This window comes from Theobroma umbraticum, unplaced genomic scaffold, assembly GCF_002168275.2.
Source record: "Theobroma umbraticum cultivar Fairchild unplaced genomic scaffold, ASM216827v3 scaffold_147.0, whole genome shotgun sequence".
NCBI classification, from domain to species: domain Eukaryota; kingdom Viridiplantae; phylum Streptophyta; class Magnoliopsida; order Malvales; family Malvaceae; genus Theobroma; species Theobroma umbraticum.
In genome coordinates, this window is record NW_018397259.1 from 6,649,144 (window position 1) to 6,674,662 (window position 25,519).

General features: G+C 32.7%; 4 protein-coding genes across 12 annotated transcripts in view; 2 read left to right on the forward strand and 2 right to left on the reverse strand.

The window, feature by feature from the left end:
* LOC110414749 (protein RRP6-like 2) overlaps window positions 1–858 on the reverse strand; it is a 7,207-nt gene extending 6,349 nt beyond the window's left edge. The window contains exon 1 of the mRNA XM_021426154.1: window positions 17–858. Coding sequence (XP_021281829.1) covers window positions 17–730 — 714 coding nt within the window. The 5' untranslated portion in view covers window positions 731–858. The remainder of the gene's footprint in view (window positions 1–16) is intronic.
* Window positions 859–3,861: 3,003 nt separating this feature from the next.
* LOC110415558 (HSP20-like chaperones superfamily protein) lies at window positions 3,862–11,702 on the forward strand. Of its 4 annotated transcripts, none has more exons than XR_002445101.2 (8): window positions 3,862–4,028; window positions 4,578–4,761; window positions 5,352–5,511; window positions 6,046–6,077; window positions 6,524–6,569; window positions 8,572–8,825; window positions 9,651–9,762; window positions 11,386–11,702. XR_002445101.2 is itself a non-coding variant. In XM_021427242.1 (6 exons), the coding sequence occupies exons 1-6, from the start codon at window positions 4,024–4,026 to the stop codon at window positions 11,418–11,420; spliced, it is 462 nt and encodes a 153-aa protein (XP_021282917.1). In that variant the 5' UTR covers window positions 3,863–4,023; the 3' UTR covers window positions 11,421–11,702. The 4 variants fall into 4 exon arrangements, 1 of the variants encoding a protein (XP_021282917.1); XR_002445102.2 differs by having other exon boundaries at window positions 9,658–9,762; XR_002445100.2 differs by lacking the exon at window positions 9,651–9,762.
* A 1,489-nt stretch (window positions 11,703–13,191) lies between these two features.
* On the reverse strand, window positions 13,192–18,995 carry LOC110414894 (ArgH (DUF639)). The gene is made up of 10 exons (XM_021426296.2): window positions 18,937–18,995; window positions 18,145–18,373; window positions 17,814–17,915; window positions 17,483–17,652; window positions 16,738–16,871; window positions 16,437–16,614; window positions 15,463–16,027; window positions 15,056–15,168; window positions 14,687–14,936; window positions 13,192–13,993 (listed from the first exon to the last, which is right to left on the reverse strand). Exons 1-10 carry the CDS (start codon window positions 18,993–18,995, stop codon window positions 13,769–13,771), a joined length of 2,025 nt encoding a protein of 674 aa, XP_021281971.1. The 3' UTR covers window positions 13,192–13,768.
* Window positions 18,996–19,380: 385 nt separating this feature from the next.
* On the forward strand, window positions 19,381–24,989 carry LOC110415377 (potassium channel tetramerization domain-containing protein / pentapeptide repeat-containing protein). 6 transcript variants are annotated; one of them, XM_021427007.2, is made up of 12 exons: window positions 19,381–19,563; window positions 19,978–20,087; window positions 21,054–21,188; window positions 22,171–22,326; window positions 22,532–22,615; window positions 22,811–22,857; window positions 22,947–23,020; window positions 23,133–23,191; window positions 23,685–23,744; window positions 24,043–24,123; window positions 24,294–24,343; window positions 24,893–24,989. In XM_021427007.2, exons 1-12 carry the CDS (start codon window positions 19,518–19,520, stop codon window positions 24,972–24,974), a joined length of 984 nt encoding a protein of 327 aa, XP_021282682.1. In that variant the 5' UTR covers window positions 19,381–19,517; the 3' UTR covers window positions 24,975–24,989. The 6 variants fall into 6 exon arrangements, with proteins under 6 accessions (XP_021282682.1, XP_021282681.1, XP_089639510.1 ...); XM_021427006.1 differs by lacking the exon at window positions 24,893–24,989 and adding an exon at window positions 24,769–24,890; XM_089783384.1 differs by lacking the exon at window positions 24,893–24,989 and adding an exon at window positions 24,772–24,873.
* The last annotated feature ends 530 nt before the right edge of the window (window positions 24,990–25,519 follow it).

Sequence of the window (25,519 nt, forward strand, 5' to 3'; positions counted from 1 at the left end):
TAAAGAAAAAACCAACCAGTGGATGAACAAAACGCTGCCCATCCTCACTCCTCTGCAACCAAACATGTTCAAAAGGCTGATTCGAATTATTAACAAGTATATTATACTCTTCTTGAGGCCTCCGTATCGTTGGTATATGAAACGGCACCTTCGCTTTGGCCGACGTCCCCGCAGCCAACGCCCCTTTCTTCACCTTCACTTCAGAAGAAATCGAAGCCCCACCTTCCTTTCCACCCACTATATCACCAACCGAGTCTCTCACTAACCCTCCATCCCCTTTCTTCTTCTTCTTCCCGTGAACCACCTGAAACCCATCAGTATCCGGATCCGCCCCGTTAACCCGACCCGTTTCCTCTTGTTTCTTTCTAATCTTTTGAAATTCGTCCGTGTACATGTCGAATCGCTCCAAGCATTCATCGATGATGTTAACCGTCCAATCATAAGCTTCATCATCGGCGATATTTTCAATTTTGTTAGGGAAATTAATCGCCTTGTTGGCGCCCCAGGCTTTGGCCGATGAGCCGATGGATTCAAGCAAGGAATGTGACGTATTGTCGATTTGATCAATGGGAAGCTTGAATTGATCGAAATTGTGGAAGAAATGAAAGTCTTGATTGGAAGGGAGGGTTCGAGAAGAGGAAGAGAGTGAGGAAACAGAAGAAGAGAGAGGGCCCGAAGCTAGGGCTTGAAGAGATTGGGAACTTTTTGAAGGTTCAGATTGGGATTCCATTGCTCTTGCATCGATGTTGTTGTTCTAGGTTTTTAGGGTTTTGGGTGAAGAAAGGTTAGGGTTTTAGGGATTTTTGGCTCTTTTTCATTTTTATTTCCACTGAAGAAGACAAGAAAAAAAATTTTCTATCAAAGGAACTGAAAAGAGTAAAAGGGGCTGTCTTCTAGTAGCTTTATTGTTATTTTGTTGCTAATTATTTTTATTTTTTATAAAAGTGAAAAAATTTAAAAAAAATAAAAATAAAAGCAGATAGAAATCATTTTAGAAAATTGAAAAATTAATTTTCATACACAAAGAAATTCATGATTTATTCTATTTTACTTATATTTTCAATTACTAAATTTTTTTACTTATATAATTTTTTTATGAGTTAATAACAGATAATAATAAAAATAATAACCTTGCAAAATAGAAACTTTTTTTTATTATTCATGTGTTTTTGTCATATTTTTTTTAAAAAAGTTGAAATCAGCATTATTTGTGTGATTTTTCAATATGTTTTATATCCAGTTTAAAAACTAATATTTTGGTATTAATTTGACTCTCTATTGGGTTAATAATACATGCAAATTAATGGAATATATAGTATTAAAATTTTAATAAAAAGTTAGCATAAATTATTTAAATAAATTTTTATTTTTTATTATGATTTAATCAAATTCTTATTTTTGCATTTTAAAATCATTAATAAAAATAATTCTTGATAAAGCGTGTCTTCTCATCAATATCTATATACCTACTAAAAGCTCTCAAAGCACAGGCTTATGTTGTGGAAAAAATTTGGAGTAGTACTCTTTGATTTTTTTAATTGAGGGTATTATGAAAAATTTTATTGAAAACTTTAAAGACGATGTTGCTTATTGGGTACTTACTTTTCATTATAACTTTACTATTAAAAGTGCATGAGAATTGATTCGTCAATAATAACTAGCAAATAATGTTTTTCAATCTTATTTGGCACAAAAGCATTTCTCTCAATATTTTTTTTTTTGTGGCAGTTTGTACATGGTTGGATACCATTTGAAAATTTTTTCTAATCAATGTCATTGGGCCTCAAAATATTGTATATGTACTTTGGACATGGTACTACTTAAGAGATTATACAAAAAAGGGATGTATTCAGGTTTTATTATTTATATTTTATTATTGATTTTTATGAATTGAATGTAATAATACAAAACATAGAAACCAAAGAGTGTATTATAACATAGTAATATGGCAGGTCATAAATTTATTAACGTAATTTTAGAAAAAAAAAAAAACTGTTACAACGATGGTAGTGGAAAGATGATTTATAAATTGCAAACTTATGGAGGTTCCAATTTGCAAAGGAGTCTCCTACACCATTTAAAATAATTAGATGGGTGAAACTATTGATAGATGAAATTAAGTTGAATGTTGATGGTAGTTTCGAGGATAAATTTTAAAATGTTGCAGAAAGAGAAGTATTATATAATCATACAAGTATATTTATATTTAGATTTTTAAAAAATTTTGATCTTAATAATGCCTTGAAAGCCGAATTACTTGTTTTATAAAGAAGTCTGATTTTATGCCAAAATCACAATCTTTTCGATGTTGGAATTGAAATTGATGCTAGGGTAATTGTGTATGTGATAGAGGGAGGAAGCCAAGGTTCTTATGATATTCATTACATCCTTGTCAATGTACGGAAATGTTTGCAAACTTCTTTTTTTTTTTCATAGAATTTCTCACATTCATCAAGAAGAAAATCAAGTTGCAGATTTTTTATCAAATCATGGATATATTCATCAAGGCTTCCAATTATTTCATCAAGTTTCAAATAAATTATAAGGTATCCTAAAATTAGATAAAATTAACTTACTTTATATTAGATTCAAATAATCGTAAGACAACAGTACTCCTTATTAATTTTTCCTATTATAAGCAAGCAATATTACTTAATTCATGTTTTCATGCAAAGAAAGTATTATTTCCATTAGGAATATTTTTTTATCTTTCTCATGTACTTCAAGTAAAGTTTATGTCCCATTTCCAATATACTTCGAATTCCCATTTTTAATAAAATATTAACAGGTAGCTAGCCTTGAAAATTATTCTAATTTTTTTAAAAATATTATTAATAAAAATGATATTTACATATTTTATATTCACATGACATTAATTTAAAAAATAAAAATAACACACGATCATATTGTCAAGCTATGCTAACTTATCACATCACCTTTCATTATTATATGTCAACAAACTACGTTAATATTACGTAATATATAATAATAAATAGTATTTTAGTTAATTATAATTAATTAATCATTAATTATAAAAATTTATTAATTTTAAAATAAAATATAAATATTTAATTAAATATAATAAAATAATAAAAATTATTTAAATTTATTTTTTGAATAATTCAGCGAATTTTTAAAAATATTATACGACAAATTTTATATATAGTATGGAAATTAAATACTTTTAATAGATTTTTTTTCAAATGAGAATTCCCATTCAATCAAATAAAACGTGAAAAATATTGAAAAAGAAACAACTGCTTTACCATGACATTCTTTCATTGTCGGACAAGAAAAGGGGTGACTGGGATTCTGACTCTACCTTTTACAATGTATCGTGGAATACTGAATGGACGCGTTATATTTGTGAAAACAGCTAGGCATGAATGCTTGGACATAAAGGAATGGTGATGGCAATTCCAGGTTTTTATTTTCTATTTAAGAAAGAAAATATCAAAAAAATAATTTAAAAAAAATTACAAATTCAATTATATCGCAGAGAAACATAAATGAAAAAGAAAAACACATATTCAATTAATTAAAATTATTATTTTTAAATATATTTTTTATTTTTTGTATCAAATATAAATAAAATGAGAAAAATCAAATTAAAATTTCTTCTATTACCTATAATTAAATTTTCTAAATTAAATAAAATTTTATAATTAACTTCTGATTGGTTATTATTTTTTAAAAATATTAATTTATTGTTATTAATTAAAATTTTATAACATCCTGATCATATAATTAAAGGTCATTTATTATATTATGTTATGATATTCGTAACGTGATCATGTGATCATTTATAAATTAAAATAAAACAAAATTAAAAGGTTTTTTAAGAGCTACGTGTTTTTCTTTTGGGTGTGTTTTTGGTTAACTTCTATTGGACCGCCTCAACCAAAAACCCAGCTGAGTTTTGAAGCATTGGAATTCGTTGAGCCTCCTCCCTCAAAACCCTCTATCTTTGCCTTTCTCTTTATTTTCTGCAGGCTTTTACTCCTCCTTCAAGTACCCTCCAACATGAGGTTCTCTATGTTCTCTCTCTTTTTCCATAATAATACTTCTAAAATGCCATATATTTTCTTTTGTTCTTATGTCTTGCTTTTCCATGCTAAAGGATTTTCTAAATTTTAGGCCAATCCGAGCAAAAAAGAAAAAAGAAAAAAGAAAGAAAAATGATGTTGTACGAAACTAGTTTTGATTATTAAGAATAAACCCAATGTGAGGGTGTCAATTTATAATATTGGGTTGGTGAAAACAAAGAGAAAAAAATTGTAGTTTTTACAACCATTTTAGGCTGCCCTTCTAGTTCTTGCTAAATAATAGTAGTGTAAAACAATTGGGTTAATTCTATTTGGGTTTACTTCATTTTGCTCATTTTGATGTTGATTCATCTTGATTCTTATTATCTCTATCATTTGTAGCGTGATTAAGTTTGAAGAATATGCAATTATGTAAAAGGAATATAGTTTTATGCATTATAATAATACATTTATTTCCTTTGGTTTCCTGATATATTGGCTTAAGATTGAAGCAACTCTTTTTTTTTTTTTGGTTTTTTTCTTTGTATTCAGTCGCCATCCTGAGGTTCTTTGGGCTCAGAGCTCTGATAAGGTATACCTGACGATCTCTTTACCTGATGCAAAAGATATTTCTGTTAAATGTGAGCCTCAGGGATTATTTAGTTTCTCTGCCATGGGGGTGCAAGGAGAATGCTTCGATTTCAGTTTGGAGCTTTGTGGAAAAATAGTACCTGAGGTGAGTTATTGTGTCCTAGATGCGTGAGTTCGTTCTTCTAGGCAGGTTGGATTTCTTTACTAGTAGCTTGACTTTCATGTTCTTCTGCTTGTAAGTTATATAATAGATTTCACTATCTATTTTTTGTCTCCCTGTTTGTGGGTTTGTGAGGCTGTAGTCGGCGAGAGACGAACTTGTTGAAATACTTAATGTTTTCTATACAAAATAAGACCCTTAATCATGAATTTGGTATACCAAGTTTCACGGTTAGGTCTTTGGGTTGTTTCTTATTTGAAGTGAAATACAAGTATTTCAAATTGAGATGTTGGAGCTTATGTTTAAGATGGCAAGAGTTGAATGCCATTAGTGAGAAACCCTCAAACTTGTGATCTATGAGGTATAAAGTAGTTTTGCATGTTTTCCCTGAATGAATAACTTGAAATAAAATCTCTTTCCTACTGCCCTGTACAAACTCTTATTGCTACTTCCATCTCTCTTTTTCTTTTATGCACTTTTTGTTCAAGGATATACTGAAATAATCTGAAAGAATTGGTCACATTTTTTTTCCACGCTTAGAGTTTTGTTCAAATATTATTTTGCTTATATTGCAGGGTTGCAAAACTAATGTTGGGTTAAGGAATATAATATGCTCTATCCAGAAAGAAGAGAAAGGGTGGTGGAAAAGATTATTAAAGTCTGAAGAGAAACCAGCACCTTACATCAAGGTTGATTGGAACAAATGGTGTGATGAAGATGAGGAAGAGTCAAATTGTAAGTGAGTTTATCGTTAATTTTGGTTTGTATTATATTACCAATCCTATGTGCATATGCACCTAGAAAAATTTGCACACTTCCTTACTTTTGAGAACCTTGACTGTATATAGATTGTATACTTGCTTGTGTTTTGGCCTTTTCATGTCAGCATCCATGAAGTATCAACAATATCCTTTTAGTGTTTTACCAGTGTACAATCTTTTCATTCTATTCCTCCACTCCTATCCAGCGTAGATTTTTGGGAAATAGTGTAGTACATTTATATGTTGATGTGATTTTCCATTTTTTTAAGCCCCATGATTTTTTACTTTCTGATACTTTTATCAATGACAATCCTCCTGCTCTGTCCTTTGACTTTTAAGTTATTTGAAGTTTTTATCTGGTCACAAATTCTGGAGCAATATCTGTCTAGTTTAACATATATTCTGTACCTATAGCTAGATTCAGTTGTTACTGTGCTGGATTTAATAAAATCTATATTTAGATTATGATTATATTGGCTCTGACTGGAGTTTTTGTGGTCCTTGGCAGCTGATTTGGCCTCTGACGATGATGATGCCATGGTAATTTGCTTATTCTTCCATCTATGAATGCATAATGCAGTTGGGAGTGGGATAAGATGATGTCATATTTTAGTTAGCCATTGAATCTCAAGTTTCTTTCAGGGAAACAAAGGAAAGTCTATTCTTGGGTGGTAAATCAGGCAAATCCTAAAGTTCCTAGAACTTAAAAGTGAAATGCTGATATTGTTAGAAGTCAAGAAGCAAGAATGTCCTCAAGCATTCTTGTATCCTTTAGTTGTAGGACAGATAAAAGCCTAAAACCCTAATAACATCTAACCATATTTTCTGGCATCTTTGATCATGGCATGGCATGCCAACATTAGTAAAAGAACAGAAAAGAAAAAATGCCTAACATGTTGTGCCTGCATCAAAATACGGGGAGACATTTGTGAACGCTTCATAATTATTGAATAATTATTTAATGAGAATTTTGTTTCTTTTTGCAGTATGTTGGTCGAGATGATGAAAGCAGCGATGATGAAGGATTGCTGTGTAAGTTTAACAACTTAATCACTTCGTGAAATTATTAAATTGAATTGCTTTCTGAAGACATAAGCATGTATTATAACTCTCATAGTACAACTTCAGCAAGATTCCTACACCCTCTTTCTTAGATCATCCAATAGAAAGAAGCCATTTATTCAAAATGATTGACTAAAACAACATTGCTTTAGTGTCCACTGCTAGGACAGCAATTTTAAGCATGTGCCTTGTTTTCATTGGGAACCTGAGGAAAAGGATTTAAGGAACCTTACCTAAGTTTAGGCTTCCGCATATGTAGTTTGGCTGCATGAAAATTATGAGCATTATCAATATTCTCAATGATATGCTTGGTGTTTGTATTAAATTACATTTTCAAAGCATACGCAGAGGTTGCATCTTTGTCGCAGACTGAGTTTTAAGATATAGTTTCTTCATAACCTATATATGGACTACTGCTACATAAACCTTTGAAGTTTTATGATTAGGTTCAGCAATGCATGTTGCACCCTTGATATATCTTAACCTTTGTAACATTCCACCCCTGGGGTGTATTTAATCAAGATATTTTGTTAAATAAGGTGAATTATGGGTGTTGGTAATGTGAGAAGATATGTGGGAGGGAAGGTGGAGATGAGAAAATAAAACAATATTTAATAATAAAATAAAAATAATATAATAATATAATAATAAAATAATAATTTAATATTTATGGTGGGTGACTAAGAAGATGTAATATTGAAAGACTATTTTGAGGAGTTATGTTCAACTGAAATGGGGGAGAGTAGGAAAACTTTAAAAGAAATGGAGTATTGATGGGGCCCATATGCATTATTAAATAAGGTAAAATAGTAAGTATATATTTAAATATTATGGTGATAATTTGGTGGAATGTGAATTTGATATTTTGTTTGTATATGTGTTGAAGGAGGAAAAATAGAAGAAAATTAAAGTCAAGGAAGTGGTGGAAGGATTCAATCGAAAGAAACTAAAAAGTTTGGAGGGTTAATTAATAAAGAGGGAGAAGCTGGAGGGTTTTGTGCTAATAACTAATTTTATAGTTTGGGAAATATTAAAGAGTAAAAAAGTTGGAAATATGTATTAGTGTAAATTGGAAGAAGGAAACTGTGACTAATCGCCCACAGAAAGCCATTTACGATGCCATGAGAAGGTGGTGTAGTGGGGGACATATAAGTCCCCACCGTGTGGAAGTGTTTGAATGCAAGAGGCATGGATGAAAAAGATAATCGGTTACTTATTCAAGAATTAATATTTTTATGTCCAAATAGGTTAATAAGGAAACATGAAAAGTTTACAATGGGATAAATTATAAATAAAGTGTAAAGATGAGAGGATGAAATCTAAGAAAAATCAACCAAAAAACAAGGTAACTGGCTAGATGTTCATATATATGTTTTACAAAGGATGAAGTGATTTACAAATACCAAAGCATGGAAATTTGCAAAAAAAAAAAAAAAAAACAATGAAGCAAACACTTCTTGAAGAAAATAAAAGGGGCACATTCTTTAGGAGAATCTGCCCATGAAAGAGAGCCTAAAAAAAAAAATGTACTTCAAGTTCTTCAAAATTTTTGGCAACTTTGCCTCTTGAAGGAAACTAAGAGCTTTAAGAAGATTTCCTACCTTCTTCTTTACAATCCTAGATTGCACTAGAGTATGAAATGTTAAGAATTTAACCATCCTAGTTCCCACAATGTTGATTTCCATTTCAACCCAAAAGCTTTGAGAGAAAAAGTGGTAGTGTTGGAGAGTTGTTGAATTAAAAAAAATTGAAGTGGGTTTTTATTCTCCATAACCCATGAGCTGTGGTTGATGGTGAATGAAAAATTTCAAGGATTTTTGCAAATTGAGGCTGTTAATGCAACCTTGAAAGGGATTAAAATTCTATTAGAGGAAATAGGTAGTTGGAAATTTTAGTAAACAAGGTAAGGGTGTAATACTTGAATTTTGTAAGTCAAGTTTAAAGTATTTACAGATTTTTATTGTAATGGCAGCTTGAAGAAGCAAAGTGGGCAGAATTTATTCGGCCTTTGGACGGGTTTAAGAGTTAGGAAGATGAGGTATGAAGGGAAGGGTGGATGGGGACTATTAACATTGTTGACCGGATATCAAGATTAATTGGTGAAAATAAAATATTGAACGGAATGCATAAGCTGATGCTTGAGCTGTTAACACAACATTGCTGTGTGAAAGTTGCTTAAACCGTAGCCTAGCACGAAGGAAGGTGAAAGTTTGTGAGGACTCAAAGGTAAGTAGGTGGGTGAAATTGAAGTTTGATTGATAAATTGTTGTTGACAGAATATATGAAATAATCAAATGTGCTGTGATTGCTAGGAATTTATGTGAAAACTGCCCGAAACAATATCTTAATGCTAAGAGGCAGATCGGTGGAGTTTAGGAGATTAGTAAGGAATGAAATTAGATATTTGACTTATGCTCTACATGCTAGTTATACACACAAAGTAGCTATTCTTAAATTATACTAAACGGATGCTAAGCATGTACTTAACGTGATTGATTAGGAGCTGTTTAAAGTAGTCCCTTGATTGCTAAACCAAAGTTGCTGGAAGTGGGAAATAGCGTAGACCATTGAACTTTGCTAGCGCCTTTAACCGAATCAAACTCAAGTTAAGAAGATTGGTTGGTAAAATTGGTGAGAAATCCCACCAATTTGGGTGAGTGGGTGTTAAATTTCAAAGCTATAGTCCTCTAGATATATACTTCTGTGTGTTGCACTTGTTGATTGAACCAAATTGTGGAAAGCATGAGCTGGTAGAAATCCTTAGGTTGTTTGTGGTTGTGATAAGGATTTTTGAACTTGTTTCTTTCCATATTATGTATATATACTTAATATATCTCAAAAATTATAGCTTTGAAATTTAGCACCCATTATAATTAAAATTTATAGATACTTTGAACTGGACTTACAAAATTCAAATTTCACACTCTTGCCTTGTTTATTAAAATTTCCAGCCACCTATTTTCTCTAGTAGAACTTTAATCCCTTTAAGGTTGCATTGACAGTCTCGGTTTGCAAGAATCCTTGAAAATTTTCATTGACCATCAACTATAGCTCACAGGTTATGGAGAATCAAGAGCCCACTTCAATGTTTCTTAGTTCAGCACCTTTCTAGCACCACTACTTTTTCTCCCAAAGCTCTCGAGTTGAGGTGGAAACCAAGATGGTGAGAATTCGGATGATTAAACCCTTAACATTTCATACTCTAGTGCAATGTAGGGTTGTAAGGAAGAAGGTAGGAAATCTTCTTGAAGCTCTCAGTTTCTTTCAAGAGGCTAAGTTAGCAGAAATTTTGAAGAATTTAGGGTATGCGGCTCTCGGGGCTTAGAGGGAACTGAGCAGATTTTTTTTTAGGCTCTCTTTCATTGGTAGATTCCCCTAAAGAATGTGCTTTTTTTTATTTCCTTCATGAAGTGTTTGCTTCATTTTATTTTTGCAGATTACCACTTACATGCTTTGGTCTTTGTAAATCACTCTTATCTCTTGTAGACTGTGTATATGGACATGTGCCGGTTACCTTGCTTTTTGGTTGGTTATTTTTAGATTTCATCATCTTATCTTTTCATTTTATTCATAATTTATCCCATTATAAACTTTGCATGTTCCTTGTGAGCTTATTTGGACATAAAAATACTAATTCTTGAATAAGTGGACGGTTATCTTTTTCATGCATGCCTTTTGCATGCAAATACTTTCACATGGTGGGGGACTCACATGTGCCCTACTATACCACCTTCCCATGGTTTTATAAATAACTTTCTATGGGCAATCGGTCTCGGTTTCCTTCTTCCAACATACACTTGTACATAGTTTCAACTTTTGTACTATTTAATATTTTTCAAGCTATAAAATGGTTATTTGCACAAAAACCTTTAACTTCTCTTTATTTATTAATTAACACTCTAAATTTTTTATTTTCTTTTGATTGAATCCTTTTACCACTCCCTTGACTTTAATTTTCTTCTATTTTTCCTCCTTAACATATATACAAACAAAATATCAAAATCACATTTCATCAAATTATCAGTGTAATATTTAAATATATTTACTTTTATATCTTATTTAAAATGGCATGTGAGCCTCATCAATGCTCCATTTTTTTTTAAAATTTTCCTACTCTCCCCTACTTTAGTCGAACCTAATTCCTCAAAATAGTCTTTCGCTATTACACCGTTTTAGTCACCTGCCGTACATATTAAATTATTATTTTATTATCTAATTTTTATTTTATTAATAAAATTTCTTCTTACAGTACCAACACCCATAATTCACCTTAGTTAACAAAATACACCCCGGGGTGGGGTGTTACAACCTTCCCTATATAGCTGGGGGAATATCTTTGATTAATAAGCTAAGGCCACAATGACTTGTAGCTGGTGCCTGGTGTTAGTGTTTTCATTTTCATGTGGTTTAGATTACTTGTTTCCCCTGCTAAGGCAACCCTACTTGCATGAATATATTTTGGTGCACTTATTTCTGCATTTCACTCAAGCAACTGGTGAGTCTTTAAGTAGTTAAAACTGGGTGAACAAGGGATAATTGAGTGGGATATCTGGTACTGTTCCATCCTAGGGAAAAGAGAGGGTTCTTTTGGTAGGTTGGGGAGTGGGTGAGAATATTTCTTTGACATTCCAAAAGGATGCTCGTTAATGATAAGAGGGTTGTATGATATTGTGTTTCTTGGTTAGTTTTGTTCACATTCCTCATCTCAATTGCTAGCGCCTCAGGTTTCTTCATTGGTTCCCATTGGTGGTTTGCTGTTCTTATGATTTTCTAATGTGCACTGCAGATCTTCCTGATTTGGAAAAGGCAAGAGGAAACTAAGTAATGAATCAGAGCTAACCAGAGACAAATGGAAGATGGACCTACTCGAGGAACAACTTAAATCCTGCTGTGGAATTATTAGAACTGGAGTTCATATATATTCATATCTAACCCCTTCTTCAAGGCAGAGGCCAATCCCAGATTAAGAGCACTAGGATTCTGAATTCATTTCAATCTATTTTTGCTTAACTTGTTTACAGTATTTGCTCATAAAATCATTATGATCAGACACAATGATACATCCATCTGCTTTATTTTCTACATTGTTTGGTCTTTCTTTGACTAGGCTGCTCTGCTTACCTGGTTTAACTGTTGAAGCTGTGTAATTTTCACAAAGCTTGAGATAGGGAAATTCAAGTTTTAATATTGTTAGAATGATAAAAAAATTAAAATATTTTTTTTTATTTTCTCAGGAAATATTCTTTCATGTTAAATTTTGATTGATTTTTGTCTAAATTAGAAAATAGTGATACAATTGCAACCACTTAAAAATAACTGATATCCCTAATATAAACTTGAATAGGGGGTAATATGCTAAATCAAGCCTAGATTATTTTGTATTTATTGACACAAAACTATTTGAATAAAGTGCCTTTGGAGCTCTCTTAGAATATTTTTAATAAAGCACAAAAATGGAAGGTTAGAAGATTTCTTCATTCATAATGTACTCATTTGTTTTTCATTTTAACCTCAACATCTTATCTGACAGAGCAAGAATTGCAGGATAAAAACCCATATATATACATGGTTCAAAGTTGTATTAGACATAATTTTTTCCTTTTTTTTTTTTTAACTTGTCTTATAAGTATTGTCTTCATTGTTTTATTGTTTTTATTTTCTTTTCAAATTAATCGGTGTTTGAGGTATTGGAGAAAACTTAAATCCTTTCTTTCTAATAATTTATCATTATATAATATAGCAAATTGATTATTTTACTAGGGTATTATTTAAATTTGTGTCTTTTCTATTTCCAAACACAAACTTCATTTCAAGTATAGATAAATAAATAAATGAATTTTTATTTTTATTTGGTCTTTAAAATCCATTCCTGCCTCCCATCTTTTTTAATTTTTTTGAAAAATCCGTTACGTTTAATAGATTTTGATTAATTCATTCTAATGATAATATTTCTCAGCAGTTTGTAAGTTGTAAAGATTCAAAAAACGGCTTTTGAAAAAAGAATTTGATTTGTATTAAATAAACTATAATTTATATCATATCAAGTCATATTTATTCTGTCGATAATTGTTAATTTTAATAATAAAATCTGTTCAATAAACTTCCCATGATGAGATTTTTTCAAAAACTCGTGAGAGGAGATAATATCTCAAGATTTTACGTAGAAGGATCAGATAAATATTTATCAATTATAACAAATAATTGAAAATTTTTATGAATTTTTGTATCTTAAGATTGTGTATGTTACATAGTTGAATGATATATATATATATATATAAATATAAATATAAAATTAATTTTATTCATAATCTAATTTTAACTAACTCACAATAATTTTAATTAACTATTTTAATCAAATTCAACAATATTATTATATAATAACTCTAATGAGATAATTTGTATTGCCTTTTTTTTAGGTTAAATTTTATAATTATAATTAAACTAAGATTTGGTAACAACCCTAATAGAATGAAGTCTAAGCTTGCATCTATGTTTGCGCAGAGTACAAAAGGACACTGAAAATAACATACTGAGAGAGACATACAGCGTGGAGGTCAGAATTATAGAGCCATCCCACTAGATTCAGCTTCGAGATACTTACAGATCCTCTCCATAACCCCTCTGCCCTTCACACTTTTTGTATAAACCTCTTAGCACACCGTTGCTCAACTATTAATTTCTGCCACAGCTGATAATGGCTTCATACGAATACTAGTCTGAGTCTCCTGTCGACAAATTGTCCAGCCTGTTGGACTAATTATCTGGGTGAGGATCATACCGTATCTTCTGCTTTACCTCTTATCAACTTCTGGAGACTGACATTACGGGTTGTAAGTTGCATTGGTTTAGATTGGGCATCAACAACTGTCGATTCAACACAGTGGGCAATGATGTTTTGCGGCTAGGATCATGAATGGTAAGAGCACGACTTAAGAGGAGACTGCAGAGCACTTATGCAGTGCTATAGGAAGACTGTCCAGTAAAGGTGGTAGAACAAAGTTTGCTGTTGACATCAAGATTGTTGGGATTGTCTTTGCAGCCTCATTTTTAGAATAATAAGATCTAGTATACATTCGTGTCTATTTTCAGCTATATTTTAGACAAACAAGTATAAAACCAGATTGACGTAAAAGATTCAGAGTGTTTACGCCAAAATGCATGCCGGCCTATTAAGGACAGGCAGGAGCCTTGTCAACAATTCGAACTGGGGTAGGTGGGATTGAGTCCCACCATTCTTTCAGTCGCCGTTCTCCTTGGTTGTTCCTTATGTACTTCCCTAACTTTGATGTCATGATCGCGGAATGAAATACAGCAGTCATTATGAGATACTTTAAGGGAACCACTGCCAACAATATTGCCAATCCGATCATCGCCAGCATCACCCTTTCTGCATGCTGAAACCAAGAACAGGTGTGTGAATTTGATGGGTGTACGACATTCAAATGAAAAATTATCATTTGTTTGATAAGTTAAACAGAAACCTTAAAGTACTTTGCACAAGGACACATCAGCAACCAAGGATTTCTCCAATACCAAAAAATGTTCGAGAGCTCAGTAGCACTCATATGAAATTTTTACTCTAATTATCTGTTGATGCCCTCAATAGAAATATTTATAATTTATATGTGATTGTGGTTTGCTGCTTCGCAGACACTCAACTGAACTATGCTATAATTCCAAACTAATTGAGGTGAGTTACAGGAATTCTTCTGCTCTACTTGGGCTTATAAAGAGTAAAAATCCTACAATGACTCCTCATTGCATTACAAGGTATGAAATGTAAGCAGTAATTTCTTTAAGCATAAGTACAACTCTAGTATTTCCTTATGAACGGTATATAGTCCATTGTTTATTGCCTTCGATAGTCTAACATGCAATTTTGTGCTTACTCAAAACATGAGGAAGCAAGAGCTAGCCACAACACTATTGAGAATCCCATGAGAAAAAATTTTCCCACTTTTACCATAAATCTTGCTTTATAATGGAACAATGCACTTTTGCATTTGGAAGAAGTAAAAAAATGCATTTCATTATGTTTAATCTTAAATAAGTTGCCAAATTAAAAGCATGTTTAGTTGCATGAGTACCTTGTGTGCTCTTGAGACCAGAATTGAATGCAATTTCAGTATCGTTACATTCGCTTCCTGGATTATCCCACAAATGGTCATAAATCCGTAATGAGCTGAAACTATGTTCTCTCTTGTAGAGGCAGTCTGGTCAGAGGCGCTGCACACAACTATCTCCTTTTGTTTGTCTTTAAGCCTTTCTTGTCTAGCTCGGATCATTTTTGCTAACACCAGAAGCAAGCCTGAGGATATTGCTTTGCCAACCCATTCCCTACAACAATAACATGATTTGTATTTGATGTATTATTTTACGATATGAAGTTTGCATACAGATTTTGAAAAATTCTTTTAGTAGGTTAAAGAATGAAAGCAGGGCCAAGAACAACTTACTTGTACGCAATTAGTATAATTGCAGCAGCTACAGCAAGGGTAGTTGCTGGTCTTTCCCACGAAAGGATTTGTTGGAACCAAAGGAATACACCTTTAAGTGGCTTTAGTAGCTCCTATAAATGCCAAAAGAATAAGTGTAACAAATTAATGTTCTTGCATCAATCCTAGAATCTATTCTTTAAGAAAGCAAGATAAGCTGAGTAATTAAATCTGTATGAAAAGTTTCATTGCCTCTCCTAGTCAAAATAAAAGAGAGACAGAGAGAGAGTGTTTGTTCAAACACTAGTTGGCTCAAAGCCAACTATGGAATTGCACATCATGATAAGATGTGCACTCTCTACCGCAATTTAAAGCACATTTATTGCTTACCATGAAAAGATGGGCATTATATTTCAACAGGTAATTACCATAAGAATGAGAGCATTTTCACTGATCCCTTCCTCTTTCAGCCCCTCAATTGCTGATTTAGCAATCGCAACTTCCCTTTCTTCCCTTCTCGTTTGATTGATGGCAGTCTCCAAAGAGGTTTTATTATGATATTCACCACCCGCAACAGTTTTCTTCACCTCATCAGTCACTGTTTTTGCTTCTAAACTTGATGCAATTGACTCTGAAAGGTTCATTCTCCTCAGTATTGAGCTTGCACTACATGGTTGTCCACTATTTACCCTCTTTAGACTCTCAGCAAGCTGTTCCAATACATAGTCCCCCTTAGGTAACTCATCATATAAAGCAAAAATCAAGAATTTTGTGGGATTCGGGGGAGAAATTCGTAGCATTTCTCTTGCTGCGTGAAGCCTTATAATGCTCAAAATGGTCCTTGCATGCATCTCCCATGCTTGTATTGGACATTCCACTTTGAATTCAGATAAAAATTTGTGCATTAGCAGAACCTCCTTTGTGAGTGCTAGCCAATGGTCACGCCTTGTGGAGCTCGTTATCTCTGGAAACTCCAGCACAACCCCTTCTGGTCTAGAAAAATTGGAGAGCTAAAGTCACTCAGAATACCAACAATCCAATTTATCAACATACTTTGCTCATTTATAAGCTTAAGGCAAATCATTACTCTCAAACTCTCGACACCACTTAGTTAGACTAAGCTAAAAAATCCACCACCAAGCTGTCAGTGATTCCAATTATCAAGCAGTTAAACTTTCTGGCAGATTTTTTACAACAACATGAAAATCAACCACAAATTGATGACCGGTACATTATTGACGTGAAATTTGAGAGTTAGGGTGGGTGAAAATTGGTACTTCCAAGTGAAACTAATGAAAAATTCTACACCATCATTAAGCTTTACCTACATGTTATTATGTCGGACTTTGAATGAAATAGTAACAGTAATATTACCTAGAATTCTATGCAAGTATATACTTACAATTCAGGGGATTCATAGGTTATGGCTTTGTCAAAAAGTGGAGCACCCCATGGACCTGTGGCAGCTGGTTTAACACCGTGATCAATGTCCCTTGAAAGGTCAATCTTAAGTGCATCTTCATATGTTATCACTCCAGAAGCCTCAAAGTAGAGAGCATAATTAGTCAGTGTAAGCCTACCTAGAAAAATAACATCCAATGTAAGTAATTTCAAAAGTAGCAATCACTTGAGAGATCATAAGATAGAGATTTATTTGATCACTTGTCCATTATGATAGTACAAAAAAGGAATCAAACACAAACCAGGCCAACTCGTTCCTCCAATATGGCGCACTACTCTCTGTGTGCTAGCTGTTCCCTCCACATGCAGTATAAATTCATCATCAGCTAACTCCACACCTTTTGGCTTTGCTTGGTTTTGTAAATGTTTTATGCGGCTGTGGGACCAACAGTTGAACAGAAAAGGGGGGAAAAGAAACGACTTAGAGTATTGCAAACAAATTTTTTGGTGCTCTACACAAAGTTCAAAACAAAGAAAGTAAGTTGTGCAAATTTTGGTAGCATTGGGGTTTGTCTATGCCTCATTTTTAACAGAGAGTGGTGATAATTAGTTTGTCTATGGCTCACTCATAGTGCCGGTTTATTATGGTATATCCATTGATGTTTATGCAGGTAACTTAAAATTACAATTACATGGTGGCAACAAATGGACAACCAGCAGTGCCAGCTATGATAATAATTATATAAGTAGTTAATTCTCCAATACTAAAAGAACGTGGTGCCATACTTGCAGCAGAGTGGACACTATACATTGCCATCAAAGCTATTAACTTTCCAGTTGTGTATAGATTAAACTGAGGGGGAGAAAACAGAATTTAGGCATGAAAACAATGGTGAGATGGAAAATAGGTTTAGTTAGAATTTAGAGACTAGATTCTGCCAATGCCAAATAGCATAACCATCTCAGATGGAATTTAAATTTTCCACACTCATCATTGCTAACTATAGCGGATTGGTTTTTTCTTTCAAGTAGAGTTTAGAAGCATACTCATCAATTTCTTTTAGATATTTATCATATGCAGGGAAAAAGAGCCGGTTTCCAGTAGGTACAGTTAGAGTTTCAAAAGTGAATCTTCCATTAACAATATCAGCAACTAATGGAACTAATGATCCCAACCACACAAAAGCATCTTCTGCAACACTTGGTTCATCATTAACCTACCAAGAAATTTCACAAATCATCAGCAAAGAAGCAAGAAGAAATGACAGACACACAGTGTCATTGGCAAAATCAATCAATTCTTTCTGAGAATAAAATAAAATTGATATTGCTTATGACTAATTAAGGCAATTGAATGATAAGAAAGAAATTTTTTTACGAGGAGTGGCATCAGGTCTGAATAGAAAAGAGGGATATCATCCTGCTCCAGAGGCACTTCTACTGGTGACTTTATACCTTCTTTCTCCTTGGCAATGCTCTCCTGCCAACTCAACATAATAGTATAAGTACAATGTTGGAGGGAATATGATCAACAGATAAATTCTGACAACTTGAGCACAAATGTTATGAAGACAATGAAAACCATATTTTTCATTGAATATTTTCATCAAAAATGCAGTTTTCTAGTCAAATGTCACTCAGACAAATGATCACAACTCAGAACTTAAGCCAACTCCGAACTTCACTACTGAGAGGTTGAATATGCTCACTGTCTGGGACTCTTCATTGACAGCATTAGGCTTCTCCCAAGCTAGCATCATGTCATATGTGAACCGGCTGAATGGTGTCTTACTTATCCTTTCTTCTATATTTTGACACAATTTAATGAGAGCTTTTGAGCTGCAAAATTTCACTAATTTTCTCGAATAATCGCCCACTTCAGGCTTCCATGCAGCATCAAATTCTTCTACCAAGTTATCCACAGAAGTACCTAGTTCCCTGGGTAAAATTAAGCATAACAAAGCATTCTAATTATGTTATGCTTGAGTATTATTCCAATACAATTCAATTTGGAAAAAAATAAATAAATAAACTAGTACAACTACAATATATATAATTGCTAGAAATTATTTCAAAAATATCTCATGTTCTGTAATGATCGTCTATCTCCACTCAATATAAATAATGAGCCTAACTGTAACTCTCAGAAAACCTCAAGTATGATGTTCTTTTTCTTTATTACATGAGAAATTGCTAATACATTAATATATTGTAATGTTCTAAATATATCAAACCTTAACCAGATTAGAGTCTTAATTTCATGTTGATTTTATTATAAAATACTACTATATGTTTTTTTTTCTTGAATTTGACTGTTTTCCATTGATTTTTAATACCCAAGAGACCTTATTCACATTATTATATATATTTGAAACTCAAGACAGAGTAACTCTCTCACCCCAATAAAGAGGTCTAATTATAAAAGATTAAATGCTGACACAATGAAAACTCACTAAGGAAACTATAGAGAGAGAGAGAGATCAGATATGTAAGTATATTACTCTGCACTTCTTTGGAGAACATGGTTGGCAATGGAGGAAAGATGCTTCAGCTTCACCATCTTCAACGTCCTGTACCTCTGTCGTTATGCTTCTTGCTGGGCCTGTGGCTTTTGAATCTTTGATTTTTGATATATGAAAGGAGAAGGCAAAAGTAGAGAGAGGTGGGTTGTTTCCTTGTTTGTTAACTTCCTAGGCTGCCACGTTTGCGTGGCCATGCAACCACCTGCTGCTTCCTCGATCTCCATGCACACCTCACGTTCTACCCCTTTTTTTCAAGATTTTAATGTAATTTAGAGCCTAATCCCTCCTTCTACAAATGACAGGCTCATGTAAACCCAATTGTCCCAATCTGCTATGGGCCGACCTAGGCCCTTTCTGAGTTGATAGGTTATACAGGGCCAAACATGCCCAGTACACCCATTCTCAGAGAGCTCAGCCTAAAAACAGTCTTTGCTCCTTGTGACAGTCACAACTGTATAATTTCCAAAAACGTGCTAGAGCAAAGTCTTTTCGATTCACAATTTTCACATCCCCTCCCCTTCCCTCCCCCGTATTCTCCTGGTCTCTTCAGCTTCTCTCCAATGATGAAAGATTCCGATTTGTCTTCCCTTATTCGACTTAACATTGGTAAAATTCTCTACAATTCCTATAATGTTTATATTTCAACCTCTACTTTATGTGGTCTTTTTCATATCAAAATTCTCCATCAGTTACTTATTTTGGCAAAAAGTTAGAATTTTTGATCGGTTCATTTATAAACAAGAAAAACCCATTTTTAGTTTAGCTTTATTTAACTGGGATTAATGGCTTAAACCCTTTGGATTGGATTAATGAGCTGAATTGGGTAGTTGACTAACTCTGTTTTCTGTTTGGTTGCTGAGATAACTTAGGAATTTGATTTACACTTCAACTTTATGCATTTGCTTTTCTGGGTGCCACTTTTTTTTCTTTCTAAGTTTTATCTTTTTGTTAGTTTTCTCGTTGTCGGATTTGGTTACACCAAAAGTTAATGCCTTCAACTGAACAAAAATCTGTGGGCAGGAGGGAAGAAATTTTGTACTACTATTGATACATTGACCTGCCGTGAGCCTGACTCCATGCTGGCAGCTATGTTCAGTGGTCGCCATACGTTGTGTCAGGACTCTGAGAAGGTATATATACTTTTCTTTGCCTTGGTTGCCACACTGTCATTTGTTAATATGTAGACTTGTTAGGTTTTATATTCTGAATTTTTCCTGTGAGTGAATAGTAAATGTGGTCTCAGCAAAGAAATTTAGTGTTTTTTTTTTGTTAAGTGGTGGAATAGTTTTCCTCCTACTCTATAAGAATGTGACTAGGTGTCACCCGAATCATGACTTATTTTCTTAATTTGATTCATTTATATTTATATTCCTATTATGGGGAGTGAATGATGCAATCCATTTCTTGGAGCGATGCAGTCATTGTACTTTCAAATAAATATTTTTGTTTATGAGAAGGATCTTTGCTTAGAGTGATTTTGGATGAGAGGTTTGGTGGAATGTTCAATTTATCACACATGATAAATTGTAGATAAAGATTGTAGAAGCATATTGGTATAAAAATGTTTTAAGAACCACTAAAATGATATCTTTTTCCTGTTCGCAAGGAAATACGTTCACATCAAATATTAGAAATTGTCTTCATATTGGTTCATACCATTGAAGTGTATATTGTACGAGCATATGTATGAAACTTCAATGCACGAGTATTTTTTTTATCAGTTATGTCTTGTTATCATTTTCTCTTTCCAAAAGAGGCTATGACCACAAATTTTGAAGGTGTTTTTCTAAATTTTCTTGAGCTACATCTTGGATATCATTTCAGGCATCAGTGCACTTCTAGTTCTTTATAACTTACAGATGGTAGCATGCCAAATTTGGTACTTGAAAGTTATGTGTTTTCACTGAGTAATGAAAAACAGTTTCCATTTCCCCCATAAAATTATCGACACAAAGTAACAGAAGGGAAAAAGGAGGAGAACGGAAATAAGTTATATGTACTTTTGATATAGTTCATATTGGAGTTCTACATGAGAAGTAACTTTGTTTGAATACAGATATTGAATCATATTCCTTGATCACATTGAATTCTTGCAGGGATATGTCTTTGTTGATAGGGATGGAAAGCATTTTCGGCATATTCTAAACTGGTTAAGGGATGGTGTTGTTCCCACATTGACAGATTCTGGATATTCAGAGCTCATGAGAGAGGCAGAATATTACCAGCTACTTGTAAGCTATAGCTTCTTATAGTATCTACTTTCACTCACTTCTAAGTGCTATTTCATTACTTTTTTCTGCCAAGTTCATGTCACTTAAAGAAATATCCTTGCATTGTTAAATACATGGTCAAGGCTTAAGGTGCATTGAGATTGTATGATACATGGTACTGCCTTTATGCATTAGCTCTAGTGGTAGAGGGTGGTTTTGGGATGTGGATTGGCCTATAAATAGGATTCAATACTGCTAATTAAAAATATTCAATTTTTTAATATCCCAGTTGATATTTTATCAGTTTATGGATTGAAACTCAAGGACATATTTCGTGCCAGCAGCCCAGGTTCTTGTGGACAACATTAACCTAAAATTCAGGAAAAAAAAGTATAGGAAAGGATTTTGTTGTTGTCTCTATCTACTTTGCTATTAAGGCTTAATTGAATGGGGTTGAGCCATATTTGGTTTTCTGTAGCACATGCATTCTGCATAATTTTTTGTCCTTTTGCTTTAAAAGCCTTTAATTAAGTTATGATAATTAATTTATATGAAAGAAAGTGCTGTTTTGTTTGTCAAATAAAAGATAGATGGCATAGCTTACAATCTATAATGTAAAACCAAATCCTGTGCTGCTGTTTTTAAGTTTTGAAGCCTTGTTTAAATGATACTCCAGGCATGCTTGAGTGCTTTAAGCAGGGAGAACAATTTCTTAGAAATGATGTACAAGTCCATTAATGAGCATAATGCCATTGTGTGTTATAAATCTATGTTCTTTTTCTTTTTAAAATTATTTATTTCTTCTCTAGAACATTTTTCAGAAGTTGAATCACACATAATGATGTACTGTACTTATCTATTTTTGCATGATTTATATATCTTGGTTTCAGCGATGATCCTGTGAAACATTACTCATCATGTTTCTCACTCTTATAGTTTGGGTCATTGACTCCTTGTTGACTTTTGTTCAATAAGAAATGAATTTTCATGCTTATAATTTCAGGGACTAATAGAAGGAATCAGTTCTGTTTTGAATAAGAGGAAGGAAGATGATGACTTGGGTGCTGAATTGACACGTACTGATATCATCAAGTGCATACAGTCTGAAAGAGTTAGATTTCGGGGAGTTAATCTTTCCGGCCTTGATCTCTCTAAATTGGTAATGATTTATGTTAACACTTTTGGTTTTCTGCCAAGTAGAGTCTTGTTTCACAGAAAGTGAGACTTATGTTTCTTTGAATCTGAATGTTGGATGTCTATCTTTAATGTCATATGACTGTTTGTAGTTCAATTTCAGTCTTAGAAGCAGATATATTATTGCAATCTCCAATGTATTATACTTTTCTATTTCTTCAATTGTGCAGGATCTTTCATTTGTGGATTTCAGCTTTGCCTGTCTTAAAAGTGTATTCTTCTCACGTGCAAATCTTCAGTGTGCAAAATTTCGGGTAGGCCTAATTTTTTTTTTGTGAAGTATATCATTGACTGTGTATGCCTTAATTAGGTTTAGTTTATACTTGCTTAACATTCTAACTTAACCACGTGATGTGAGAATGGTTGTACATGGTTCCTTGGTGTCTTTGGTACTTTATGGTTGTTATCTGGTTGATGGATCACTTGTAACCTCTCTATTGTCATTGCAGGATGTGGATGCTGAGGGTTCTATTTTTCACAATGCAACTTTGCGTGAGTAAGATCGTTACCCTTATTTTTCCTTTCTGGACCATTATTTTTTCTTGTGAACTGTAATCTTAATTGTTTTATTTTTGCCTAGGAAAGGTGTGAATTTACTGGGGCAAATCTTCGTGGAGCTTTACTAGCTGGTGCTAATCTTCAGAGTGCAAATCTTCAAGGCAAAATTTTACCATCTTTCTACAGTTAGTTGATTTCTTATAAATGCTACTATGTACAGCTATTGTTTGAAATATTAACAGATTTTTATCTTCATCAATTTCAATGTTGCAGATGCCTGTTTGATAGATTGTAGCTTCTGTGGGGCAGATCTTCGTTCTGCACACTTACAGGTGATCATTAAATTGAATATAATGTGCATATACAAGGAAGAAAGTACAAGACTTTAGCTTACAATGAAATTCTTAGTAATATATTTAGATTCATTCTTGTTTGAGCTATAATGATCCTCTGGATTGAATGATTAAATAAAAAATATATGCTATGGTAAAAAAAGAAAACATTAATTCTTCATAAAGATGGACTAAGGATAAGCCCATCATTTAGCATACGAGGTAATGGTTTGTAGTTGGGTGTTAAATTGCCAGTGAAGTTACGTAACATGTTTGATCAGTGTGAATGATGGCGATGATACATTTTGCATAGGAGTTCATGGTTTGAGTGAAACTATTGACACATATAAACATCAAAGAAGAGAATAATTCGTTGATTTGTTGGTATTTTATATTATGCTCATTGTTGCATGTTTCTTGACTGATTGGGGTTTTCTGTGTGGGCCTTTTGTGATATTGTAACCATTAATATGCTTTATCTCTGGATTTTTAGACTGCTGATCTCACAAGTGCCAACTTAGAGGGAGCTAATCTTGAAGGAGCCAATTTGAAGGTAGGCAGATGCTTAAGGATGGTGTTTCCATATCAATCGCTTTGGTTCATATATTATTTTTATTTTGAGCTATAGGAAGGTATCAATTAGGTGGCCCAACAGAAAGTGCTGGTGCGTATTTAATACATGTATTTATAATAGCTTAATCTGATATGCTGATCAACTTATCCTGATAACTTGAGCAAGCTTAATAATTTATATAAGGGAACTTGAACGGTTATGGCCTGACATTTTGTAAGTTTCCTTTCCAACTCCTATTGTGTTGATAATTAGTTTGTTGTAATTGCATGTTTTTCAGGGTGCAAAATTAAGTAATGCCAATCTTAAGGGTGCAAACCTCCAACGAGCTTATTTACGACATGTTAATCTTCGAGATACAGTAAGTAAATCAGTTTTACAATTTGCAAATTTGTTTGGATAGTAAGTTAGTGGTTCATCTAAAATTTTTGGACTGCACCTGCTGATGTGGGTCAAAGTAAAAGGATTTTCACATTTGTTCTTCAAAATATCTTACTGGAATTCATCATGTGATTTTTGTTTCTTAATCAGCATTTGGAAGGTGCTAAGCTTGATGGTGCCAACTTGCTTGGAGCAATCAGGTGATGATGTAGAAAGCTTGTATATATACATACCTACATACATACATATATATATTCACAGATATGGATTTACATTGGATGTAGGCAATAGGGGCTGCTGCCCCCGTGGAAATCCTATTACTCTTTGGTAATATTATGTAATTACTGCAAGCTCCAGAGAAGGTTTAACTTTGGTTGTGCCCATTGAAATCTAATTAAAATCATCTCACCTGTAAATTTTATGAGTATTAATATCACATAATCAGTAGACTTTAAGAAATTCTACTTTTCTATGCATGTAACTCTGGGAGGGGATATGACAAGTGATATGAGACCATAAGTCTTGAAGCTTTTTTAGTTTTCTATATAGTGGATATAGGAATGGGGTTGAAAATATCCATCCCTTGGCCATATTCAGTGAGCTGACAGATTTTCTCTCTCTTAAGAAGTGTGAGGTACATATTGGAAGGACCATGCTCAAGGAAAATCAAAGTCAAATCCAATGAATACAAACAGTTTTCATTAACTTGATAAATGGTATCATGAGATTTTTATGACTTGTGGATGCAGTCAAGATGTGGGTGAGAATGGAAGGGGAGACTATCTCATGTCACAACCGCTTGGATTTATGATGGTATTCGGTGTGTTATAATGTAACGTTATTGCTGAAGGGGTAATATTGTAACATTAAAAAATATGAAAAAATATCGATTATAATATTAAAAAGATAATATCACAATATTTGATCTAAAAGTAATGATGTTGAATGTTGAAAATACGATATTAATATTAAAAATTATTTTATACATGAAATATGCTATTCTTCAACATTAAGTAGTTATAAAATATTTTTAATTTTTAAATATCATCACTTACTTTTTCTTTTCTTTTCTTTATTTATTTTATAAAATAAATAAATAAAACTTAATTATTAAAAAGTAAATGAAAGTATATTTAAATAAGTATAACGTTTGAAAAAGTCTTTAAATTATTTAAAAAATATTTAAATAAATTTTTATTATTTTATTAAATTTAATTAAGTTATTATATTTTTATTTTCGGTCAATTGAGCCTTTATGATTAAAATTTTTTGAATCAATATGTTTTTATCATTTTATTTCACGTAGTGTTAACATAATTTAAAATATAAAAAATGTAATAAAATCATGTTATATAATATATCATTATTTATTATGA